At 53.7% G+C, this 19668-nt stretch overlaps 1 protein-coding gene across 1 annotated transcript; it reads left to right on the forward strand.

The window, feature by feature from the left end:
* The first annotated feature begins 1153 nt into the window (after window positions 1–1153).
* On the forward strand, window positions 1154–9984 carry DUSP5 (dual specificity phosphatase 5). The gene is made up of 4 exons (XM_027460332.3): window positions 1154–1693; window positions 5533–5675; window positions 7008–7227; window positions 9363–9984. The coding sequence occupies exons 1-4, from the start codon at window positions 1294–1296 to the stop codon at window positions 9761–9763; spliced, it is 1164 nt and encodes a 387-aa protein (XP_027316133.1). The 5' UTR covers window positions 1154–1293; the 3' UTR covers window positions 9764–9984.
* The last annotated feature ends 9684 nt before the right edge of the window (window positions 9985–19668 follow it).

A 19668-nucleotide genomic window follows, 5' to 3' on the forward strand; every position in this document is an offset into this window, starting at 1 on the left:
ACCTGGAGCCATGAGCCCCCCAAGCACTTCTCCTCTTGCAGGTGGCCCTGCGCTCCCGACCAGCCCTCCCGTGCCGTTTGCTCCCTCTGCAGAATCCCCCCACCGGGCTGTGACCCCCTTTGCTGCCAGGCCATAAACCTGCAGGGCTCCAGCACCCCGGGGACGAGCGCTGGGCAGCCCCTGCTCCTCACCCAGCTGCCGGCCTGGCGCTGGCAGTGCCCCGCAGCCAGGCAGACATCGACGGGGAGGGGGGAGGATAAAGGGAACCCAAACCCTTTGGGCAGCCTGCTGTGGGAAACCTGCCCTAGTGCTGCCCATCTTTCTTCTTCTATTTCATTTTTTCTCTCTCTTTTTTTTCCTTTTTTTTTTTTGTTAATTTCTTTCTTTTTCTTTATTTTTTTCTTTTCTTTTTTTTCTCTTTAATTTTTCTATTTTTTATTTTTTCCCTTTTTCTCTTTTTTCTTTTTTCTTTTTTTTTCTTTTTTCCCTTTTTTTCTTTTTCTCCCTTTTTTAATTTTTTTTCTTTTTTTCCTTTTTCCCCTTTTCCCCCCTTTTTTCTTTCCCTTTTTTGTTTTTCTTTTTTCTTCCTTTTTCCCCTTTTTCCTTTTTTCCCTTTTCCCTTTTTCATTTTTCCTTTTTTTCTTTTTTCTTTTTTTTTTTCCTTTTTTCTTTTCCCCCTTTTTTCTTTTTTCCCTTTTTTATTTTTCCTTTTTTTCTTTTTTTAATTTTTTTTTCCTTTTTTTCTTCCCCCCCCCTCCCTTTTCCCCCCTTTTCCTTTTTTTTTCTTTTTTTTTCCTTTTTTTTTTCCTTTTTTTTCTTCCTCCCTCCTCCTCCTCCTCCTCCTCCTCCTCCTCCTCCTCTCCCTCCTCCTCCTCCTCCCCCTCACCCTCCCCCTCGCCCCCCGGCCCTCAGCACGGGGGCGAGGAGGCCGGACCCGATGACTGGAGGATTTTTGCGGCGTTTTTCAGCTTCCTTTCCCCCCCCAGCCTGACTAACACCGCCCGCAGCCCCCACCCTCCACCGGCTGGCGGGGAGGGGAAACCCCGCCGGGGGGGCGTGGCCAAGGGGGGCGGGCTATGCCCATATAAGGCAAAGCGCCCCGCGTCACTCCCCTTATATGGGCAGTGCCGTCAGGGCCCGGCCTCCCATTCATATAAATCCCCGGCGGCGGCGGCCGGGATTCCCTGCGCGGGCTCTGCGCGGCGCCTCCATCCCCTGGCTGTCCGCCCGTCTGTCCGCCCCTCCGTCCGTCCGTCCCGTCCATGCGGAGCGGCCCCGCGGCTCCCGGCCGCTATGAAAGTCACCTCCCTCGACTGCCGGCAGCTGCGGAAGCTCCTGCGGAAGGAGCCCTCCCGCTGCCTGGTGCTGGACTGCCGCCCCTACCTCTCCTTCTCGGCCTCCTGCCTCCGCGGCTCGCTCAACGTCAACCTCAACTCGGTGGTGATGCGCAGGGCCCGAGGCGGGGCCGTGCCCCTCCACTTCGTGGTGCCCGACGAGGCGGCCCGAGCCCGGCTGCTGCGGGGTGGGGGAGACGGGGCAGGGCCGGGGGGGACCCGCCTGGCCGCCGTGGTGGTGCTGGACCAAGGCACGGGGCACTGGCAGAAGCTGAAGAAGGACAGCACGGCGCAGATCGTCCTCAACGCCTTGCTCTCCAGCCTCCCCGAGGCCGGGGCCAGGGTCTGCTTCTTGAAAGGTGAGGATCGGGAGGGTTGGGGTTGGGGTCGGGGGGTGGGGGGGGGGGTGAGGGTCCGACCCCGGAGCCCTCCGGGGTAGCTGCGACCCCCAGGGGCTCCATTCCCCTCTCCTCGCCCGCTGCCCGGGTGGTTAAAGTGCTTCCTGGGGGAGGGCAGGGGGGGTAACGCCGGGATTTCAGCGCTTTTCCACCCACTGGAGATAAATCCCGGATAGGCTCTGCCGGCTGAGCCGCGCTGCCTTTCCGCTCCCACCCCCCCCCCGGCTTTAAGACTGAAAAGCAGCAGGGAAGGAGGACGAAAAGGGGGGGGGGGGGACAACGAGAGGGCGAGGGGCTGCGTGAGAAACGGCATCACCCGGGGCCGCTGCCCTCATCGAAACCTCGGGGCTTTTTGGGGCCGGCCGTACCGCCTCTCCCACGTGCGTGATAGCCCTTTTATTGCGGTTTTTGTTTTCCCTTCGTGTAAATCGGGGCTAATAAAACAATGATAATAAAGCGGAGTGGCCTGCCCTTTCTCCTGGCCATCCCCTCCCCTCCATGTGGCTCGGCAGCGCCTTTGTCCTTTTGCCCTCCCCGCTTCCAAGCCCTCGCCCCCTCCCGTCCCTTCTGGTGGCGGTGCCGGCCGGGGAGGGCTGGGGGGGACTTCCCTGGGAGCCCCCAGCAGCGGTAGGGGGCATGGCTGGAGGAGAAAATCGGGCTGTTTGGGGTTTCTTAAACTCTGCCCGAGTGTCCTCACCGGCCAGGATTAACAGGCTTTTATTAAGCCTTTTGTCAAAGAAGGTTTTTTGTGTCCCCCCAGTTTGTGCCTCCTGTAACGAGCAGTGCCCAGAGGACATCCCCACTAGGGTAGAGGCACCTCCAGTGGGGATATTGCCCGGTACCGAGGTGGGGGGAGACTTTCAGGGTAGTTTGCCATGACCCTGGCTATGCCTGAGCACCGCCAGCCTGCTGCAGTCGCCCCAAAAGCACCAATCCTGCTGCCCCGGGGCAGGGATGCCTGCACCGTGTGGGGCCAGGCAACTCCTTAGGGACCCCATTAAAGTAAGGATGAAGAAACATCGCCAGGGTCACGCTAGGAAGTCTGTGGCAAACCAGGGACTGAATTAATCTCTGCTGACTCTCAGCCTGTTCGTGTAGCCACAAGATCATCCTCCCCTCCTCATGTACTAGCCCCGCGCTTTGAAGTGGTGGCTGTGGCTGTGGGCAGTTTATCTGGGGCGGAGTTCTGTGTGGGCTCCGCTTTGCATCTTTTGTGTGTTGCAAAGCCTCTTTCTTGAAAGTCTGTCAACTTGAGGCTGAAAGCGTTTCCCCTTACCTAGCGGAGGAGGAGGAGGAGGTTTCCCCCTTTTCACCCTGCTGTGAAGTCCTCCGGGTAGCAGGCTCAGGCCCGTGGAGCCCACGGCTCCGTTTCAGATCCGGTGTGACTCAGTGGGCAACTCTGCTGATTCACCGGGGCCATGGACCCCCAGGAAGCTGTTGTGGTGCGGGGAAGGTTTCTGTGACACTGGGGAAATAAGTCACCCTGCAGCACCCGGCGGGGACCATCGGGCTCCGAAGCACTGGCTTTGCTGCCTCGTGTGTGTCTGTGTCTTAGCTCCGCTAATAATGGGCTGTAAAACCACTGGGGGAAAGCTCCTCGAGGTTCCCCGTTACATTCCTGTTCTCCCCTGTGGGGAAGCCAGGAGGAGGTGTTGGCTGAGGTGGTCTCACCTCAGAAGCAGTGGTGGGATGAGTGAGGCCCCACCAAGTGTCCTGGGGTCCAGCCCCAGGCAGGGCAGCAAGCACAGGGCAATCGGGTGCTGAGCTGGGTGCTGGCCCCTTCATTTTCTCGCTTTCTGGCTTGTAGGGGCTGTGTGTGTCATCTCTCATCTGCGGAGGTGCAGTTTTGTTCTGGGTGAGCTCAGCCCCGGCAGGGCGAGAGTGATTGTGTGCGGTGGGTGAGGAGCCTGTAGAAAGATAAAATAATGTATGGTCCCCCGGTGCTGACAAGGATTCTGTTATTTATTGATTAAAAATGAAGCGCGGCACAGCTCTCTGCGATGAGCAATCTAGTATTTGCAGAAATGACCTCAGGGAAGCTAGGTTGAGTGGGGAGGGGGAAGCGAGGAGATTGCTGGAGGAGGGGATGAGAAGATGACTCACTGTAAGAACGGCCTGCAAATATCCTGATCCCCAAGGCTTGTAATTAACCGTTCACCGACTGCAAGCATGAGCTGCCCCAGAGACATGAGATGTGTGGCTGTTTGAACACACACGCTGATTTGGCTCAGGCAGGCTTGTGTTCATTCAGGACTAAAAACAACAACACGGGGAGTGAAGGAGAAGCAGGGCTATTTCCACGAACCGTACATATTTTTGCGATGCGATGGCAGTGGCTGGGGGAAGATAAGGTCAGCTCTGGAAAACAAGAGGATTTGAAAGGGCGCCCTGAGAAAGGTGGCTTGAGACAGGCTGGGGAACTGCTCGCGTTTGGCTTTTCCACCACCAGTTGTTAGGGATAGCATTTTATCAGCCCCCCCCCCCCCCCCTCCACAGTTGCATTGCTGCTTGATGCGCTGGCTGCATTTGGCTGGGGCTGGGGGAGTGGGAGGAAAGGTGCAGGTGTTGTGGGGCGCCAAGTCGCCCTCCTGGCCCCCGTCACAGAAAGCAGACTTTCATTACACCCAGTGGGCTCTGCATCGTGCCGTGCTTTTGCAACACAAGGACCCCACGGCACGACTGAGTGGGCGACCGCCGCACGTCATGAGTTTCAGCACACATCTGCTCAGGATTGCAAACGGCTGAGACACCGGCGGTGCAGGGCTGGGATGTCAGGGGGAGCTGTGCTGGGACCACCCTGTTGGGAAACCGCTCCCTGAATCAGGGCACCCATGCTGACACCGCCTGTCGGGGTGAAACAGTCGCAGGTTAACGAAGCAGATCGCAGGGTTTGCTTGCAGAGCCTCATTTACTCGAGGGCTGTGCTCTACAGGATTACTGAATTTACCTGGTCAGGAGCTTTGCTGTTCATTTTTGTCCTGAAAAAAAATCACAGGTGGCAGACACGGCACAAGTGACACTTGCAGGCTGTTTCTGCTCCCTGGCTTACTCACGTTTTGGAGGCTGTGTGCTGCTGTGCAGCCCGTTCCTAGCCTGGAAGCAGGCGATGATTTAGCTGACGACAAACTTTGAGTAACAATGTAATAATAGGATTAATTCCTTTTCATTAGCAGTGCACTGAATGTAACGAGCGCAGTATTTAACCATGCGGAATAGCTCATGTGGGGCTATTCACTTGTCAGATGCTGTCACAGGATTTCATTAAGCTTTGCAGCAGTTACTTAACAGATTGCTTTCAGTGGGACTGTCTTCATTAACTCGCTGTCTCGTGCGTGGCGGTGATTAATGGCAAGCCTGCGAGCATCGTGTGCCTGCGTCCGGTCAAAAATGCAAATAAAACATTTGTGCTGCCCCAACACGGGCAGCAGGAGCAGCTCCGGAGAGTTCAGCGGTGCTCGTGTGGCCGTGGGGGGGAGGGAGCTCGGGCCCTGCTGCGCTGGGGTTAATGTTTTCTAGGCTCAATAGATTTACACTCACCAACAGTTTTAATCTCCGTCCATCGGCTTTCAGCAAGTTAATCATTGTCAGTGGTATCGGAGGTTTTCCTTGGGTGCCCGAAGTCTCTCAAACAGCCCCGCTTCTCCGGGGATAGGCTTCTCCTAATCAACCCTGGGCAATGGCAGTGTGGCTCTGTCCCACCTCATTACCAGTGCCCAAGCTTCATTTCTCCTCCGCTTTAATTAAACCACGTTTTTTTTGGAAGCGCTAACATCCGCAATTCTCTCTTTTCCCTTCCCTAGGGGGGTATGAAACCTTTAACTCGCAATATCCTGAGTGCTGTGTGGATGGAAAGCTCATTGCCCCCGAGAGGAACGACGTGGAGAAAAACCTCGGCGGCCACTGTGAGAAGCAGGGTGCCCACCAGCAGCCTGCCTACGACCAGGTGTGTGCCACCACAGGGTCACCTCCCCCTCGGGTTGTCTTGTGCCACCGGGCTGTTCCCTGTCCCCTCGGGCTTCACAAGTCTTACACGCCCCAAAGGCAGATGTGTACGAGCCTCTGTGGCGTGTGGGATTTGTTAAAATTCGCGTTCTTCTATGAAGTTGCCACATTTTGATTGGAAAAGCAGTTGTAATGGCTCTAGAGGCTAGGGAGGTGGCAGCTAAAGGTGACATCCCACGTGTCTCACCAGGCTGTCACCAGGTTGTCACCATCCACATCAATATCCACATCAATGCGTGCTGCTGGGCAGCACCGCCTCCACCTGGCTTCACATTTAGTTATCAGCAGGAGGTAAAAATAAATAAATAAATAAATAAATATAAGGCAGGCAAAGCAGCACCGGAGGCCCCGGCAGCAGGTGGTGAGGAGCGGGGCCCCGTTGGGGTTTTGCTGGGGGGAAGTCCCCGTGCCCCCGCACCCGCCCCCGGGGCCGGGGAAGACGTGTGCTCCGAGGTGGCACCCTGCGGTCAGGCTGCTTCCGCACAGCCACCCCCCCCCCGTGCCTTTTTTGGGGGGCCCCGGCCTCCCTAATACCACGCAGGTGGCTCCCGGCTGTCCCCAGTGTGTGACACAAGCTGGGTTGGGTGGTTTGGGGGGGCTGGGAAGGCGATTTCTCGCCCCCAGGAGCTGGCGGCAGCATCATGGAAAGTTACCTGCAGCCACAGCCCCGCTGCCACGGCTGTGTCAGGCGGCGGCTTTCTGCCCGCGGTGTCGTCACCCGGCCTCCTCTCCTTCTGGGGAAGGAGGAACCGAGATAACATCTCGGGTGGGTGGCCCTGTGTGGCTCCGCTGACGCAGGGGAGGGGGTGTCCCCAGCCCGAGCCCCACGGTGGTGCCACTGGGGTTGTGCTCTGCTACAGGGCTCACACTGGGGGCGTGGGGAGAGTGTCTGAGCCCTTCACTGAGCTCTGGCAGCCTCCTCCATCTACCTCCCTGCCTCACACGTGTTTCGGCAAGGCCTCTGCGGGGACAGCCCCGCATATGAAAGCACTTCGGGCCCCTCCTGAGGGGCAGCGCTTTGCCGAAAGCCGGAAACCTCCTGCGTGAGTGGGCTGGCTCCGGCTTCGTGCCTTGCAGATGCGGACCAGAAAACGAAAACCTCCTTCCTGCGTGGGCTGTGCCAGGGCAATGATTCACTGGGCAGCCTCAGCGGGGTCTAAAACCATCGGGGGGAGGGAGCGGGCACCCTCGCAGGCTCCCTTGTTTTTCTTTGGGCTCAAAACACCTGCGGGAGGCTGGCATCACTCATGTGTCTCTGCTCCTTCTCTTCCAGGGTGGCCCGGTGGAAATCCTGCCTTTTCTCTACCTTGGTAGTGCCTACCACGCCTCCAAGTGCGAGTTTCTCGCCAACCTGCACATCACGGCCCTGCTCAACGTCTCCAGGAAAAGCTCCGAGTCCTTCAAGGACCAGTACTGCTACAAGTGGATCCCGGTGGAGGACAGCCACACGGCTGACATCAGCTCGCACTTCCAGGAAGCCATCGACTTCATCGGTAGGTGCCCAGCTTCTCGTGCTGCGTTTCAAGCCCTTACTGACAAATAAGCAGGCTGCAAAGCAAAGGCCATAGCGGCAGGGAGAGCACGCTTTTCCTGCTCTTTTAAAGATGCATTTCTAACAAATTTCAGCATCTTCCTATGTATTTATTTTACAATGCACATCGCGAAGGACATTTTGTGTAAATTCCCACTGTGAAGGTTTAAGCTCCCTTCCCAGCATCTGTCCTGGCAGAGGGGTTTCAGCAAGGAAGGGATGCTCAGAGCAAGGTTTTTGGGAGGCTGAGGAATTCAAATGTCCACTTCCCACTGCCACCAGGCGAGTGAGCTGCTTAGCTTCGTTTTCTTTTCAAAGCAAGCTTAGGTGTAGCTTCAGAATTACAGGGGAGCAAATTAGGATAGCCGAATAGCACTGAAGTCTATTGATTTTTGTGTAGGTGAAAAAAGAAAAATACACGTATTTCAGGCCCTGTAAAACCAGGTGGGTGCATGGTTAGCTTATTACCTTGCTGTGCTGGGACACCCCCCAGAGTCAGGATTTTAGAAATCTGGCGTCCCCCCCTATCACGGAGCTGTTCCTATTTTTCCTTTTAATCATATCGCTCTCTCACCGTTTAAATACCCCAGTGGGGAACAAAAAATAAGGTTTTTGGAAAACTCAAGGGCCATCCCTTCCCAAATCTGCATTGAACTGGGGTAGGTCAGTGGCACAGCAAGGGGAAGGCTGGTCCGTCGAGCACAGCGCGATTTGTGGGGTGGAGCAGCCTGAGCCTGGGTGGGGATGGTGCTGGAAACAGGGCTGTTGTTCTCCAGGAGTGTGTCAGAGAAACAGAATAAAACCCCAGTTACAGACTTGAGACTCATCACCCATCTGAATTTGAGCCCTTTGACACTGCAGGCAGGAGGAGGGGAAAAAAAAACACAATGTCAGGGTGCCCTCCAAGACCTTTCTCTTCCTGGTAAAGGACTTCTCACAATTTTCAGGGAAACGTTAATTCACTTTTCCGTCCCATCCCCAGCACTTTCTGATAGTAGTTGAGTCACTTGGAAGTTTCCCAAAGTTTTTTTGAGGGTGGTTTCAGTTTTCACTTTTATAAAACCGTGTGGTGGAGTTGCTGGGAATGACTCAAATCTGTGTCTTCCTTATTTTGTACACCACTTAAGTGGCCGCGGTGGCACTGGTCCCCTAGTCCAAGACAAGGAAATGATAACTTGCTTGGCTGTTTCAGTGCCACGCAGTGAGCACCACACTTGGCGCATTTCTCCATAAATTGGAGCTTGAACATCTTGCTCAAGGCAAGGGACCAGAGGATGTCTATTTTTGAACTGTGTTTTAGTGTGGAAAGGGCTTATTTTAAGCACATTCCCTTTAATCTAATAACAATCATTGTGTTGTGTGAGTAACCACAGTGGCTCCCTGTTGTGTAAAATGGGTGCTTTGCATAAGCCTTTTATATCCTGACTTAATTACAGCCTGGTTAAGGGATGCTTGGGCTTAGCAGCTGCCTACCAGCCCTTTTGTGCTTTGTGGTGAGGGCCCCAGGGAGCTGGCGCAGCCTCCCCACCCAAGGGTACCTCCAAGGGTAGCTCTGGGCACAGCCACTTGCTGCTAACCAGCCAAGCAGGGGGTCAGCTTTTAGGGCTTTAAGGAAAAGCCCTGTTTTCCTAGCAAAGCTGAGGAGAGGAAGCCAGCTCCTTTCTTGCCTTTGAAATACTTGGTGGTAGGAGGGCCCAGCCAGGCTGTCCTAGGGTCAGTGCTTTGAGCCACGGGCAGAAAATGCAGGAACAGCACACGCAAGCACAGCCCAGATACCCGCACCATCCCTCAGCTCTCTGAAAAGTGAATCAAACCAAAGCAGAAATAGGCACGTGGGAAGGACTTTGTTAAAAATGGAGACAGAACCAAACTGGGATGCACAGCTCAGAAGCAGCAGCAGCTCAGCTCCATCTTAGGATGGGTTTTGTCCCCCTCCTTTCTGTCTCCAAGTCACCCTCAGTGCCCAACAGAGCAGGGGCTGCCGTGCTGACGGTGTGGCTCTGTGTCATGCTCCGCCGTCAGCTTCAAACGTGTGCCACAGCATCTTTTCCAACCCCAACGTCAGCTGATGTCTGCAATGACTTTCTTTTTCCCCAGATTATGTCAGACGAACGGGGGGCAAGATCCTGGTGCACTGTGAAGCGGGGATTTCACGCTCTCCTACCATCTGCATGGCCTATCTGATGAAAACCAAGAAGCTCCGCCTGGAGGAGGCCTTCGATTACATCAAGCAGCGCCGGAGCCTGATCTCACCAAACTTCGGTTTCATGGGACAGTTACTACAATATGAGTCAGAGATCTTGTCTTCCACCCCCAGCCCACCTGTCGCCTCGTGCAAACGAGAAGCCGCGTCTTTTTTTGCGGAAGAACTGACGTTAGGCAAAAATTTTGAAGGCTCGTGTTTCGCCTTTCCTACCTCAGTGTTGAGTTCTGTGCCCATCCACTCTCCCGTCCACCAGCTGAAACTCAGCCCGATGACAGCGTCTTCATCCTGCTGAGAGCCCCCCCCCCCCCCCAGCCCCGGGGAGCTGGTGCAGTCCTCTAATCCTAACTGTGACCCCGACGAGAACATTTCATGAACGTGCAATAGAGAAACCTCACCGACTTAGTCTGAGACAGAGCGGTCATCGTGGGTGATGCTTCCCATACGTGTGTGCTGACTGAGACTCAAATGCTCTACGTGTGGCAGGTTTTCTGAACTTTTAATGTCTTTTTTTTTTTTTAAAAAAAATATATGGAAAAAGAAAAAAAGTGCTTTTCTAGGTTTTTATCCAGAGTGCAGCCACTACTGTATTTCCAGGTTCTTGGGAAGCAATGAGAAGTCCATTTTGTATGTTCCCAGCTCCCACCTCCTTCCTTTTTTGTTTTTGACAAGAACCTTAAATTTTCAAGCAATAAACAGCAGCTGTGGGGCAGAGAGCAAACCGAAAAGCCCCACCTCAGCATCCGCAGGGGTGGTGAGAGTGCAGAGCGTGCTGCTGCTTCCCCAGCTCCCCTCTCCCTCTGTGTCGTGTTTCAGGGAGCAATTTGCTGGGTGGGCAGGGGCGCTCCCTGCCTGGCCCCTCTTGCACAACCAGGTGAAAATCCCCTCTCCTGTCCCAGCCTCTGCAGTGCCAGGTACTGACCGCAGCGTAACTGGAGACCAAACTGGACCATGGATCCGTTCAGGTGTGGCATTTCCCGTACTTCTGCGTTTGCCTTTTGTACTGGACGTGCTTTAAACCGAAGCAAGGAACTTAAGCTATCAGGTTGCCCTGCTGAGCTATTGTATTCCCACCCGTTATTTAAGAGCAGCCCTAGAATACTTGAATGTCTCCACAACCCTCATCCAAGTTACTTCCCATCAGACGACACTGTAACTACTGGATTTTTACACCAAAAAAAGGAAAAGCTTGGCTGTTTTGGTCCCTCCCAACTGTTTCTGACGTGTGTTGTGCGTGGCAAAGTGGTCTTGTTCAGTGTTATGTGGCTTGCTTAGTGTGTGTGGTCACCTCCAGCCAGCCTTCCTCTGTGAAAACTGGTTTCTCTCGCATTGAGTTTGTCTGCAGGAAGCTCGGAAGGAGCTGCTCTGTCTGTTGACCTTTTTATTTTTTTATATATATGTAATACGTATGGGAAATGGCAATAATTTCCAGAAGATCTCGTGAATGTGAAAGAAAGCCTGCAACTTTTTATGGAGTGTAAAAAATAATAAAAAAACCAAAAGTGAGGAAAAGCAAGATGTCTGTCATCCTTGGAGCGAGCTGGAGCTGCAGGAATGTTTAAGGAGGCCATCTGAGAACGGAGCTTGCCCTAATGTGGCGTGGGGAGGGCAGACAGTGCTGGGCCCAGTGCTGAAGCGCCCCAAGGTGCAAGCCTGAAGGGGGGAGAAGGTGAGGGGGAGGACTTTTTTTTTTTTTTTTTTTTGCACAAAGTGACGTGACTCATGGTGGCGTCACTTCCCAGTGGCTGGGCAGGCGCTTCTGTTTTGATTCATGCATCTTTTATACACGCCGTGCTGTCTCGCTGCAGCCGAAAGCCTGCAGTCAGCGGGCCCCCGCTTCCTGCCCTGCACGGGTGGTGGGGACACTGCGCCCTGGGTAAGTGACAAAAGGGCATGGGGGCCACCAGCCACCCTCTGCTGTCACACTAGGCATAGGGCATGCAGGGCTCATCCCATGCTGTGCCTTTTATTAATAAAAAAAAAAAGTGTTTGAATGCCAACATCTCCAAGCCATTTCACACCTCGCCTCAGCTGGAAGCTCTTAGCTCTGTCTGGCTCGTCGCTGTGGCACATCTAAGAGCTGTGTTTTCAAGTTCTTGGGTTGAGAATGCCAGAGCTTTGGGTAGGTTATAAATCACCTGTGCCCTGTGGGGTTAATCCATTTGTGACATTCTACCCAGGAAGCAAATCTCACAGGTGAGAAACTGTCACCGGAGAGGAGCCTTGAGTTTTCCTTGGGAAACCTGAGCACAGGAGCCAGCTGCTGGGGAGAGGGGTGAGGCAATAATGTAAGAGCAGATCAATTAATTCTCTAGGAGAGCTGATTGCCCCCCTCAGGGAGCTCAGGAAAAGTGCTCTCAGAAAACACCAGAGCCGGTTGTGGTGTAAAGGCACCAGCTATGGAGCAGAAAGGCCACAAGGCCTAGCGAAGGGGGCCATATCCTGAGCATGGAGGAGACCTGCAACCCTGACAGAAAGAGAGCAACCAACTCTCACGAAACCAGAATAAGATATCTTCTGTGGTGGGACCAGGCTGTTTCTGAGGAGCAGCAAGCCCTGCACAGAGCTGATGCTGTTCTGCCCAGGCAGGGCTGAGGGGGTTAACCGGGGTCTGCTGCCTGGTGGAGCTGAGCACAGCAGCTGGAGGAGATGGGGGCCAGGTGGAGGAGCCAGGTATTTAGCAGCGAGGGAAGGCAGCTGCTCTGGGTTTGGAGAGGGGTCATGATCCTGGTGGATCACCCAACAGCTCCCACCACCATAAGGGAAAGGAACAGCCCTGGTGGGGTTTTATGCTGGGCAAGTTCACCGGGGTGAAAAGGATGGAGAGATCTGGGGGTTTTGTAGCCCGTGTGGGCCTGTGGTTCAGGTAGCTTGCTCCCAGGGGTGGAAGCTCGGATCAGGCGATGGGCACGAGCCCAGCTGTGTGGGAAGGACAAGCTGAAGGACGGGGCTGATGGTGTCGGTGGCTGAACCGGCTGGTTAAGCGTGCCTGTGCCCTCTGCCAGCCAGCTCGGTGGGAGCGGGGATCTCACAGACAAACCTCTGATGGTTTTGATGGACAATAGGGACCTGAGTAGCTGTAGCAGCAAGGGGGAGGCCAAAGCAGGGTGATTTTACTCACTGGAAAATGTAGGTGAGGGGAATATGCCACAAATGCTGCACCCTCAGGCAAAGCTTTGTTTAAAGCTTGTATTTTATGACACCTGAATCCAAGGTAGATGAGAGGAAATGTCTCAGAGAGGGGGATTTTGTGGGGTTTGCTGCCCACAGAAGTGCTGGGGCAGGGCTGTGCTGGGATGCGAGCGTCTTGCTCCGCTGATCTTCCTGATGGTGCTGGGCCCCTGGGCACCAGCTGGGGGCTGTGAGCTGCTGGCGTGGGTATGTAGGGAACAACATTTGTGCCACGCAGCCTTTGGTCCCGTGCTTTCAGCCTGGCAAAGAGCAGTCGTGTTGCAAGCGCGAGTGCCGTTGCTCAGCCCCTGTCTCTGCTCTGCACAGGCTGCCTCTCCTTTCTGCCTCCGAGACAAACCAACCCCCTGAAAAGCTGCCACAAAAAATAAATGTCTCTACGTGGCTGCAAATCAGATTGTGAAGAGATCCGGGGCGGGGGTGGGTGGGTGGGTGCTGTCCTTAAGTGTCCCTGAATCTTCTTTTAAGCCAGGCGTTTGCTGGTGGGATTTGCAGCCTCTGCTGCTTACAGAGAACCCTCCAAAAGGCAGGAGCTGCCTTGTGGCAGTGTCTGTGCTTCCAGAGCACCAAAACACAGGATTTGTGACCGTCCTTCATCCCTGACGGTACAGCACCAGCTTGTACCTGGGTGTGATGGGTCGGGCTCACCTGCCCGGTGTGTACTGGGGTGCCTGAGGTCCTCTGACCCCCATCCTTTGTGGCAACGAGCTGCTTTTTCAGGAGACAGAGCCTGAACGAGCAGGGCCTTCCGCAAGCGTTGTTGTTTGTATGTTAAAAACAACACCTCCCTTGCTGGGAAGTCAGAGGACCAAATGGGCCTGACCCCCCGGCTCCACTTTTCACGGCTTTGTGCTAATTGCAGAGGAGACGCGATGCCAGCTCACTCTCCGGGGAGAAAACGGCAGGAACCAATTTGAAGAGCCACATAAATATGGAAGTAGGATTTTTTTTTGCGTGGGAGGTGTTAGCAGCACCGCACATTATGGTTCCTCGGCTTTATCACATCATAGGCTTTTACTGAGACATGAGTAAGTTCTCTAAATAAGGAATATGAAAATAGCTTGTGAAATAGGTTGAGTCATCAGAGAAAATCAAATGAAGCTCTGATACCGGGGCCTCAGTTGTGAAGTCCTACTTTGTTTTACAGTCGCATTATAAACTATGGAGTCGCTTCAATCTGATTATTTCAGCTTCAAAATGCTGAGTACTCTGCCATCCAGGTGATTTTAAGGCTTCCCAAATGGATCCATTTTTCTGCTAGCACCTGTACTGCATCCCTCCTGCCCACGAGCACTCGCAAGGAATGTAAAGGTTACCAAGAGAAATGGCTTCTGTGGCTAGAGTTGAAACGCTCAGCACTTCTTTTAGCATTCTCTAGCTATTAAGGAGGATTTATGGCCCCTAGATATCCCTTTCAAGTACTAGCTTCCCCTCTGGAAGTCTCTGGCTGTTGTTTGTAGCTCCTGGGAGCCCAGCAGGACCGGTTGTACTGGGAGCTGTACCAACAGCACACGAAATCAGAGACAGCACCTTGAGTCCAGGAGTGACTGTGGTACATGAAAGGGGGGGGAGAAGCACAAAGACGCGAGGGGACAGCATTTCTGTAAGGACACTCGTGTCTGTGCCATGGGTTGCTGCATATGCCACAACGGGTCCCAGGCTAGGAAAAGCATCTGTAGGAGATGAGTGTGCACAGGATCCGTGGGAGCCAGTGGATCTGGTGTATGTGAGAAGTGGGGAACACCTGAGGCATAAATCCAACAGTGGCTGGCAGGGCCACACGCAGCTGTTGGCACAGGGACCCTGCCCCAGCACAGCTCCCTCTTGGGACTCCTGGATGGTCAGAAATGATAGGCAAAGTGGTAAAGATCTCAAACATCGTTGGCACAACCATTTTGCAGGCTGGGTTTTATCGAGTTACTCATGTTAGTAAAGTTACTCACATGAGTAAGCATTCATTAGACCGGGCTTAATTCTCCCAAGTGAACTGCTAATGTAGTTGTTCATGGGCGCGCTCTCTCTTCTCTCCCTGTATGAATAGGGGTTTATTTCTGGCGCACAGATACTCCATTTCTGAGACTCCTTTGTAAAGCAGACGGCGTTTGATAGTGAGTCATCTCTCGTTATTAAATCGCCCATACATCGCGAGCTGCCTGCGGGCCCCGATCCAGAGCCTACTGACTTCAGTGGGGAGGATGGCTCCCGGACACGAGGGGTGTTGGATCGGGCTCTGGCTGAATCTTTATTTCAAGTCTGTATTTTAAGGAGCTGTTTGTTCTAATTGGAACTAAAATTACTGCTGCGTTGAAATGGAAGATGAGGTCTCCAGGACTCCAAGTGGAACAACGGGTGTATGCTATCTGCTCGAACGCCTCCAGCCACGTTAAGTCAAGTTAGCCGGAAAATCAATCGACATGAGTGCCAGCGTGACCGGGAGCTGCTATCCGGTCGAGCCCACAGAGGCTTGCCAAGATGAAGCAGATTTCTAGCGGGGACAGAGCAGATCCATGCACCACATCTCCTAGAGATGCTCCCAGCCTGTGGTCTCCCTGGCAGTGCCGCTGCTGCCCAGCATAATTACTGCGGCTAACAGGAGCCCGGGGGCGAGGCGCTGTGGGGCGGGTTGTGGGCTCTGCCCCCTGCTTTGAGGGCAAGCTGGGTAGCCTGCTCTGTGTACTTCTTACATTTGTCAGCAGCATAAAGGAAGTGAGTGAGACCTGAAGTGACTGAGCTGACCAGATGGATCTCTTGAGTCTACATAAAAGGACTGTAGCAGCAAAACTGTATTTTCCCCAGCACAGCTCATTTCTCCTGCAGAGGATATTTCTGCTCTGCTGGTACAAAGCAGAGCTTTGCTGATGTGGCTCCGCTCACGCAAGGAGCATTTTGCTGCTAGAGTGGACCTGAATTTCTCTCTAAGCGTTTCTTGCAGGCTTATCCCTATGTCTCTGCATCCTGCCTCGCACCAGGGATAATGATATTGATCTCACTCAGAAAGGCAGAAGGCTTTTTTCACGTGTTTGCAGTGCGCATTAGACCCCTGACGAAAGATGTCCTGAGCACAAAATCTTGTTACCGTGATGTATTTATTGTACTCTGTGGTTGTGGGGCCATATGTTCCATATCACAAGAAAGAGTTTGCTTTTGTTTCCCCCCAGGCTATGATGTTGGACGTGGTTAAAGCCACGGGGTGCGCCCGCCGCTCTGCCAGGAGTCGGACAATGGCAGCCCCGGGTGGGTGGCGAGAAATCTGCGCTGTGCTATCGAGTGCTAAAGCATTGCCATGGCTCGGCTTCCTAAATCCAGCTGTGAAGAGCAGCTGGTCCTCTGGCCGGCAGCTCGACATACGCGGGTGGATATGGTGAGGAGAATTGATCAGGGGCCAGCGGTGGGGAGCGGGGAGCAGGGCAGTGTCCCCTCCTGTGTGCTACCTAGTGCGAAAGTGGCTCCTGACAGCTGGGATTACCAAACCCGGCTCGAGGGGTGATCGCTTTTCTGGACTTGTGTGACATCTGATGGGGAGATGCTCCAGCTGCATGCTTGTGGGGAAATCTGGAGGAAGGGGAAAGCAGAAGGCTCTGCATAGCCGGCTGCAGCCCCGCTCAAAGCTCTGCCTTGCGGCACCCTGGGGAAGGTTGTCCAGCCAAGTGGGAATCTCCGGCAGCAGGAGGAGCTGCTGAGCCTTTCCCAGACAGCTTTCCCATCTTGGTTACTCGCTTTCTCTTCTCCTTTCCTTCTCTTTAGACCCCTCTGGGAAGGAGCACACAAACGAGCGCTTTCTGTGGCCCCTTTCCGCAGCCCCTGCCACAGAAGTCTCTGCAGACCGAAGCAGTCCAGACCAGGTGCCATCGGCTTCGTGCAGCCTGCTGCCACCAGTTTTATGTCAGCTGTTTTGAGCAGAGCAGCCGAGGGAATTGTACAGGACAAGGATGTGCTCTTTGCCTCTGACAGGGGCCTGGGAGGTTGTGGTGTGAGGTGCTGCCTGGGAGAGCTGGAAAACAAATTAAAAAATGCCCAGGACGTGGACCAGGCTGTGAAAAGCTGCAGCAATGAAACCTTCCAGCTCGCGTGTGTGACGAAGCGGGAAGTTATCTTTGCTTTCCTTCGATTGCAAAGGACAGGAGGAAATGTCACACTTGCAGGAGGCCCCCTGGTGCCAGGTGAAGTTGCTGCAGCTCGTGGAGGTCAGTCACAGGCGTGAGGACAGCGCCTCACCTAAAGGAGTGACATCCCGGCTGAGGGATAACATGCACCGTGCAGGTTTGGATGTGCACAACTTTGCTGCGTGTGGACAGAGCGGTGTGCCAAAACTGTGCAAAACCTCAAGGTTTTGTTTCAGCCATGGGGCTGAAAAAGCTGCTGAGAAGAGAGGCTCACCAGGTTCCCTTGCCCCATGGCCCAGGGCACTTGATGCTTCTCCGTGTGGCCCCACCATGGCTCTGTACACTGCCACGGATGAGAAAAAGGTCTGTGGGACATGGCTCTGCAGTGTCTAACACAACCAGACCCGGGCTCCGATTTGCCCACAAGATGCTGCTGCAGCAGCAGTGGTGAGAAGTGGCCCTGGGAGTGCTCTGCTGCCTTCCCTGCCACTCGCTGCTGACTCTGCGTGATGAAGCACAAGTGATGGATGCGCCTACCAGTTCCTCCAGTCACCTAAACCTGGCAATAAAAACCTCTGTAATGAATGAAAGCAGTCTCTACATGTGTTGGTTCACAACTGCAACTGCAATAGGGGAGTTTAATCTCCCTCCCCTCCCACCCCCCACATTCTCTTTAGAATATTTTAAAAAGAAATTTAGCTATTTGAGAAGATGGAAAAAAAAAAATAAAAGTTCTACAGACTTGAAATTCCATCTACGTGTTCCATTAAGCCTCATGAAAGAAATACCTGACGTACATTTTATGCTGATGAAGCCTGAATGAATGAAAGCTTGTTCCCACTATTCCCCTTTCTAATGCTAATGTTTAGTTCTGGCATATTTATCAAAAAACACTGCTTCTAAAACAGGGCCAGAGAGAAAAGCTCTGCAGAACCTATCGATGCAAGGTGAACTCCACGCGTAGCAAGCGCTGATTACATGTTTGCAGGTACTGAATAAAGTGCGCTGCTTTCCAGGCTGCCAGCTTCCAGCACTCCTACAGCAACAGCAGTTTGGCAGGATAAAGCCAACCCGCACTGCCCTTGGGCTGGGTGCTTATTTGCAGCATAGGCTACAAAACCAAAAGAAAAAAAAAATATATATGCTGCCTCCTCCACCCCATCGCACCCCACACCACCACTCTCCTGCCTCAAATGCAAATCTGTACAGAGACAAAATGTATGTGACAGGACCTGTGTGCAGGGACCTACAGATGGATTTGAAGCACTCTGTGAACTAGGCTACCATTTACTGCTTAACCGTTAATGAATAAAATCGTGATTTTTTCAATGCCACATTATTGGGGACATCTTTTGATGAAATATCAGTGAGATACGATTTTATTCCTTTAAATAAACATAACCTGGTGTCTGCGCACATCTTACACACACATAAGTCACCTCCAAACTGCAGGAGCATGATGCACAGAGGAAATTAACACATGGATAATGAAGATCTGGGGTCTTTGTGTCTGCTCTTAACAGAGAGGCTGGTGTACTTGTTGCACCATGCCAAGAGCACACTTTGGAAGCAGTAGAAGACTAAGTCTGAGCTCTGAGAGTCCAAGATTAAGTGAAAATAAGTTTCTAAACTGCAAAAGGCAGCTGGAAAACATGACTCAAGGCACCCTATGCCTCTAAAAGCAGATCTGCCTGGGTGCCTCGCTCTGATAGTTACAAGTCCATCTGGAACGAGTGAACCCTCACACAATATTTACATGCAAATATTAACACAAAAATGGCTTGGAGGAGTTGTTTTACCCAGGTGTATGGGCAGTGGGAGACAGAATGGGGCCCTGTAGGCCTCCTCCCTGCAGTCCTGCACCTCACTGCTCCCAGGGAAAGCTCTGGTACATGAAACAGCCCCAAAACGCATGGCAACGCTCAAGAGTGATGGCAAGCTGCCTGAAATCCTAAAGCGATGGGAATTTGGGGAATGCAAATGGCGAAAAAATCGTTTCCCCCAGGTGCCATTGGACCAAGCTGTTCGGTAGTAAAGGCAGAACAGCCAGGCGGGGATTTTATTTGCAGAGATGTTGGCGGACCCATCTACAGGCTTTAGGTTTTTAAGCACTGTATTTGAGGAGGAAACAAGGAGCCATTTATTTAGGGGAGCTGCTGAAACCCATCCCAACAGCCTCCTGATGGGCCTTTCCTAAGGCCATGTCATTAGGGGGCCCTTATGGATGGCTGGGACGGGCGGGCTATTGCCCTGGGAGAGGCAGCAACCAGGCTGTCCTGTTTAAATCGAATTTTTATTATTGTGAAGAGGACGAGCACAGGAATTTTGCGGCGCTGAGGGAGCTGCAGGTGCCACAGCCGGGGGCTCACAGCTCCCCCGTGGGCACGGGGCTAAAAAACTGAGTGGGAACAACGGGAAAACGGGCAAAACGTGCCCGAGGTTTGGGTGGGCTGGTGTGTGAGGTGTTTGGGTAGGAGCCACGCCTGTATTTGTCGTATTTGTCCTGTAAGCGTTTATTGATCGTCCTGTCTGAACACTTGGCCCCGCTCCCCGGCCCCATCCCCTCAGGCGCCCCCCGCAGGCCCCGCCCCCCCCCGACGTGCCGCGCTCTGCCGCCCGCTCACACTTGCCTTTGGCGCCCAACCCGCCCCCCGGCGGGAGGAACCATTTTTCCCAACTCCGCGGGGGGGAACCCTGAAGGTGAGTGAGGCTGCATCGCACTCCTTCTCCGCTGTAAAGCCCTAGAAAGGCCAAGAAGACATTTATGTAATATTTAAAAGCTGTTCTTTCGGTCTTCCCTGCGCGTTCCCTTCTTCTGCCTGTCAGCGGCGCGCTCCCTTCCCCTCTCCCCCCCTTCTTGCGGTGCCCAGTGGTTCGCGCCGGGCCGGGCCGGGGGAGGCCCCGCCGC

Source organism: Anas platyrhynchos, chromosome 6 (assembly GCF_047663525.1).
Source record: "Anas platyrhynchos isolate ZD024472 breed Pekin duck chromosome 6, IASCAAS_PekinDuck_T2T, whole genome shotgun sequence".
In the NCBI taxonomy this organism is placed as follows: Eukaryota; Metazoa; Chordata; class Aves; order Anseriformes; family Anatidae; genus Anas; species Anas platyrhynchos.

What these genes read in the sequence shown, in the direction of transcription:
- DUSP5 (XM_027460332.3), top strand. Translation starts at nt 1,294, where the DNA reads ATGAAAGTCACCTCCCTCGACTGCCGGCAGCTGCGGAAGCTCCTGCGG. An exon ending in CAGGGTCTGCTTCTTGAAAG is followed by an intron (nt 1,694 to 5,532) that starts GTGAGGATCGGG and finishes TCCCTTCCCTAG; the next exon opens with GGGGGTATGAAACCTTTAAC. An exon ending in GGAAGCCATCGACTTCATCG is followed by an intron (nt 7,228 to 9,362) that starts GTAGGTGCCCAG and finishes CTTTTTCCCCAG; the next exon opens with ATTATGTCAGACGAACGGGG.